The sequence below is a fragment of the Macaca thibetana genome, chromosome 14, assembly GCF_024542745.1.
Source record: "Macaca thibetana thibetana isolate TM-01 chromosome 14, ASM2454274v1, whole genome shotgun sequence".
Classification (NCBI taxonomy): domain Eukaryota; kingdom Metazoa; phylum Chordata; class Mammalia; order Primates; family Cercopithecidae; genus Macaca; species Macaca thibetana.
The window spans coordinates 60,804,118-60,810,183 of record NC_065591.1 but is presented as its reverse complement, the minus strand read 5'-3'; the positions used below and the strand labels follow the sequence as shown (position 1 = coordinate 60,810,183).

At 35.7% G+C, this 6,066-nt stretch overlaps 1 protein-coding gene across 1 annotated transcript; it reads right to left on the bottom strand.

Moving 5' to 3' along the window:
- Nucleotides 1–3,654: 3,654 nt before the first annotated feature.
- On the bottom strand, nucleotides 3,655–4,134 carry LOC126935254 (olfactory receptor 52E8-like). Its single transcript, XM_050756499.1, has one exon. The coding sequence runs from the start codon at nucleotides 4,132–4,134 to the stop codon at nucleotides 3,655–3,657; it is 480 nt and encodes a 159-aa protein (XP_050612456.1).
- Between the last annotated feature and the right edge of the window lie 1,932 nt (nucleotides 4,135–6,066).

Below are 6,066 nucleotides of genomic sequence, written 5' to 3'. Positions count from 1 at the left end.
GAGATTAGTGGTTGTATTGTGACAATACATATTCTTTAGATGCATATATACTTAAGTATTTAGAGTGAAGCATTATGACATCAGTAATTTACCTTAAAATGTTTCAGTAAAAAATTATATGCAGAAAGGGTTGTAAAATATGAGAAAATATTTACAATTGTTGAATGTGACTATATGGGTGTTCTTTGTTTTATTTTTAAATTTTTTGTATGTATGACAAATTTTAATAAACAGTTTCTAAATGAGAAAGTACTGTTCAATATATTCTTTTTAAAAAATACAATGAGCATGTGGTATATGTTTACAGGGGATTAAAGACAAACATAGGACTCAAAACTATAAAACTACTAGAGGAAAACATTTGAGAAACACTCTATGTTATTGGTCTGGGCAAAGATTCCTTGAGTAAGTCCTCAAAAGCACAGGTAACCAGAGCAAAAATGAACAAATGGGATCACATTAAGCTAAAGTTTGGCACAGCAAAGAAAACAACCAACAAAGTGAAGAGACAACCCACAAAATGAAAGAAAGTATTTGCAAACTACCACCTTACAAGGAATTAATAACTAGATTATGTGAAAAGCTCAAACAACTCAATAGCAAAATTATAATAATAAGTAATTGATTTGCAAATGGGTGGAAGATCTTTTCTTCCTTTTCTTTTCTTTTTCTTTTCTTTTCTTTTTTTTTTCCCGACAGGATCTCACTCTGTCACCCAGACTGGAGTGCAGTGGTATGCTCCTGGCTCACTGCAACCTCAACTTCCTGGGCTCAAGCAATCCTCCCACATCAGACTCTTGAGTAGCTGGGACTACAGGCATGTGCTACCACGCCCAGTTAATTTTGTATTTTTTGTAGAGCTGAAGTTTTGTCCTGTTGCCCAGGCTCAAACTCTTAGACTCAATCTTCCCACATCGGCCTCCCAAAGTGCTGGGATTATAGGCATGAGCCACCATACCTGGTGGCAAAATATCTTAATAGGCATTACTGAAAATAAGACATATGGATTACCAACAAATACATGAAAAGATGCTCATCATCACTGATTATCATAGAAATGCAAATCAAAACTACAATGAGATATCATCTCACTCCAGTTAAAATGGCTTTTTTCAAAAAGACAGTCAATAAAGACTGCTGGTGAGGATGTGGAGAAAGGGAAACACTTCTACCCTGTGGGTGGAAATGTAAATTAGAACAGCCACTGCGGAGGACAGTATAGAGGTTCTTCACAAAATAAAAATAGAACTACCATATGATCCAGCAATCTTACTGCTAGGTATATATCCAAAAGAAAGTAAATCAGTATGTCAAAGAGATATCTGCATTCCCGTATTTATTGCAGACTATTCATAAGAAAGAAAATATAGAATCAACATAAGTGTCCATCAAAAGATGAATGGATAAAGAAAATGTGTACCTATACACAATGGATTATTATTCAGTCATGAAAAAGGATGACACCCTGTTATTTCAAACAACATGGGCCAGGCACAGTGGCTCATGCCAACACTTTGGCAGGCCTAGGCGGGCTGATCAACTGAGGTCAGGAGTTTGAGACTAGCCGGGCCAACATGGCGAAACCCCGTTTCTACTAAAAAAAGAAAAATTAGCAGGGATTCTTGATGGGGGCCTATAATCCCTGTTACTTTGGAGGCTGACGTGGGAGAATTGCTTGAACCCAGGAGGCGGAGGCAAAGGTTATAGTGAGCCAAGATCACGCAGCTGCATTCCAGCCTGGGCAACAGAGGCTGTCTCAAAAAACAAAGAAGGAAAAAAGGAAAGAAAGAAAGGAAAGCAAGGAAAGGAAGGAAAGGAAGGAAGAAAGAAAGAGGATGGAACAGGATGACATTGTGTTAAGTGAAATAAATCATGCAAATAGTACATGTCCTCGCTCTTATGTAGACCTTAAAAAAAATTGATCTTATAGAGGCAGAGTAGAAGGATGGTTACCAGAGGCTGTAAAGGGTAGTGAGCAGGACAGGATAAAGAGGGATTTTTTAATAGGTACAAAAACACAGTTACAAGGAATAAGATCTAGCATTCACTAGCATAATTGAGTAACTATAGTTAACAATAATATATTATATATTTCAAAATAACTAGCAGAGTAGAAGTAGAATGTTCTTAACACAAAAAAATTATAAATTCTTGAGGTGACAGATATACCAATTTTTCCAGTATAATCATTACACATTGTATCCTTGTATCAAAATTTCACAGCACCCCATATATAGGTACAACTAGTATGTGTCCCAATTATGAAATAAATATGCTGAACAAATTTTATACGTAAAAAGTTGTCACGCATTAGACATGGTATGAAATGATAGAATTCAAAGCAACAATTATTATAATAGAGAAAAGTACATAAGAGTCAAGAATATCCATCTCAAAATATAACTTCAAAATAATTACAATAATGGTCATTGAAATTAAAAATATAATGTATCAAAATTCATAGAGACTTTAATGCAACCCTTATAGAAACAAGCTGTTTGAGAACACAAAAGTAAGCAAAAGTAAAGAGAATGCACATTTAAAAAATAATTGGAGAATGTATATTGCTTTTAAATACATCTGAGTTATTGTTAAATGTCCACTTCTTAAAGTCACGTATATACACATGAACACACACACCAAATTATAAGCATATATATCATTTGAAATCCAAAATAAAATCTAACCCCACTAACTTATTTATCCGCAGATTAAATACACAATAGAAAATAATCAATGGCTTAAAATGAATACCCAAACAGAAATTGGGTACATTTTAATTTAAACAAAAACAAAAGCTCAACATAGAAAAATGACTGGTGTTCATTCAAATCAGTACTCAGGAGGAAATGTCAGTTACGAACTTATTTTTCTCCTAATTACATTAGAAAAGTCATAATACAAGAAAATCTCCACTATCCCACAAATAAACCATGTATACCACACCTTACCTGATTCATAAGTCTGTCCTTTGATTTATCACTCTGCATTAATATATGCTCTATGCCTTTCTCTCTCAAACTGGATAAAGAGACTTTCTGGAAGAACAGAGCATCAGGAGAAAAAGTCTTGCCTATCAATAGAAAGTGCTGGTTCAAACAATTAATACAGGCAAGGATTCAATCCATACTGGTCAGTTTAATTGCCTTCTACCAGTTCCTCTCTATGAACATATGAACACAAACACATACACACACCACATTTTCTAAATGATTACAACTATTTATCCAGAGACAAAAAGACAAGGCAAACCCAGCAAAAACATTAAAACAAACAAATGGATATATTTTGTGATTGGGACATTTCACTGAAGGTGACTGTGAAATAGTATTTATCTACCAATACACTCATAATTATTTTATGATTATGAAATAATTATGAAACATTATTTCATGATTTTTATATTATCTCATAATTATGAAATATCTCACTTTCTCTCTACCCAAATTCCCTGGTGTCTCTTCTCTCCTTCCTAGTGGCTGCTTCATCATGAATGCTAAGAGAGACCCTCCAAACTCCAACTGGTTAGTGATCTGTCTTGAAGAAAATCCTCAGCACTCTCTCCCTAATATGTTTGCTTCTGACCCCATAGATTACAGGATTGAGGGCAGGAGGAACAACCACGTATAGATTAGCCAAGAAAATGTGGATATATTAGGGAATATCATGGCCAAAACGGTGTGTAAAGAAAGAGAAAAATGCTGGTGTAAAAAAGGCTAAGATAACACCAATGTGAGAGCCACAAGTTTTGAAAGCTTTGAGTCCAGCTTCCCAGGAGGGCAGGCAGAAGACAGCATAGAGGATCCTGACATAGAAGAGAATAACAAGGAACACATCCAATAACAAGAGAGAAATGCTGCCAAGACCAAACATAATGTTGACTTTGATGCTGGCACAGGCCAGATGAGCAATGCCCATGTGCTCACAGTAAGTATGAGGAATGATACAATGTCCACAGAAGGGCAACCTTAAGAGGAGAAACACCAGTGGAATGACCATGTACAAGCTCCTCAGGACAGCAATGCCTGCAATGAGGCTGATGATTTTGCTAGTGAGGATCATGGTGTACTGAAGAGGTTTGCAAATGGCAATGTAGCAGTCAAAGGCCAGGGCCACCAACACGATGCTCTCCATGACAGGGAAGAAATGGACGAAGAACATCTGAGAAAGGCAGCCTCCAAAAGATATTTCCTTTATATTAAACCAGAAGATGCCCAGCATTTTGGGGATGGTGGCTGTAGACAAGCCCAGGTCAATGGAATCCAGCATGTCCAGGAAGTAGTACATAGGCCCATGAAGACTCTGCTCAGTCTGGATCACAAACAAGATAGCAGCATTTCTCAGGAGTGCAACAAGATACACAAAGAAGAAAAGGACTCCAATCCATATGTGCACATCTTCTAGCCCTGGAATACCCAGCAGTAGGAATGAAGAAGGATGGAACTGGGTGTAGGCATTCTTTCTGTCACAAAAATCTGTTGTGCATATCAGTGACAATTATTGACTTTCCATTAGTGATTCTTGCTCCACTTCTCACTTTGTCCTGACTCCTGCTAAAAACAAACAAACAAACAAACAAACAACAAACAAACCAGTATTGTGCTCTTTTTGATTCCTCTCTGAAAAAGAGCAAAATACCTCTTATTCTTCTAGGCTCATATCAGCATGAAACAGAACCAATAATTAAATCAGCTTTACCTGATTGCCACTTTTCCTACCAGAATTTATTACACATGAGGAACAAAGTCAGGGAGAAATATCTATGTGCCTGATAGAAATTTATAATGAAGAGTTTATGCAGAAACTAATTTTTAAAATAAGGTTTCAGAATCTATGAATCTGATAGTTTTATGCCTATTTTTCTTAACTTTCAGGCTGATTTTTGTTATTTGTAATCTCTGTTAATCCCTTTCTAGAGATCCTTCTAACAATAAAGTTTATATTTATGTACTGAGTGTGTGTTTGTGTGTGTCTATGCATTTCTACATGAGTTGTAGAGTACTAGTGGATTTACTTTTAGAGCAAAGAGGAAAAACCTGTATTTACATATATATGTAATTTTTTTGTTATTATACTTTAAGTTTTGGGGTACATGTGCAGAACGTGCAGGTTTGTTACATAGGTAAACATGTACCATGGTGGTTTGCTGCACCCATCAACCCATCATCTACATTAGGTATTTCTCCTAATGCTATCCCTCCCTAGTCCCCTTCCCCCCAACAGGCCCCAGAGTGTGACGTTCCCCGCCCTGTGTCCATGTGTTCTCACTGTTCAGCCCCCACTTATGAGTGAGAACATGTGTCGTTTGGTTTTCTGTTCCTGTGTTAGTTTGCTGAGGATGATGGTTTCCAGCGTCATCCATGTCACTGCAAAGGACATTATCTCATCCTTTTTAATGGGTGCATAGTATTCCATGGTGTATATGTGCCACATTTTCTTTATCCAGTGTATCATTGATGGGCATTTGGGTTGGTAGTCTTTGAAAAGCCTACATTTATTATATGCCACTTAAAACTTCTCAATTTTAAATATTAAGTTAATAAATTGAAAACAAGATAAGAAAATTTAATATGATGTTTCAGAAAATAAACAACTCCCTGATCATCACAACTTCTTTTGCAAAAAGAATATTGTATCCAACATTTTTTGAAATTGGGTAAATAAATTTAAAAGAAGATAATTAATGAAACTATTTTGCACTTAAAGCTAAATATGGAATCAAAGATTAATTTAGATAAATACACCATATATAGAACTCATAAAAAACCACATACATTAAAGAAACTGTAGAGAGAGGGATTTTTTCTTCTAGAGAATTTTAAATATTATCTCAGACTTACATGGACAGGGAGAAGAACTTTATTCTACAATGTATTTCCTACTAATGCTGTTCTCCATCTGGTATGCTAGTGTCTTTATGGAATTTTGCTTTTCATGGCACAGAAAGAAAAAATGTTATATGATTTTGTTTTGTAACACTCTTCCTGTCTATAGAAAAATTCTCAAAAGAAGACATTCATACAGCCAACAGACACATGAAAAAATGCTCATCATCACTGGCCATCA

What these genes read in the sequence shown, in the direction of transcription:
- LOC126935254 (XM_050756499.1), bottom strand. Translation starts at nt 4,134, where the DNA reads ATGGAGAGCATCGTGTTGGTGGCCCTGGCCTTTGACTGCTACATTGCC.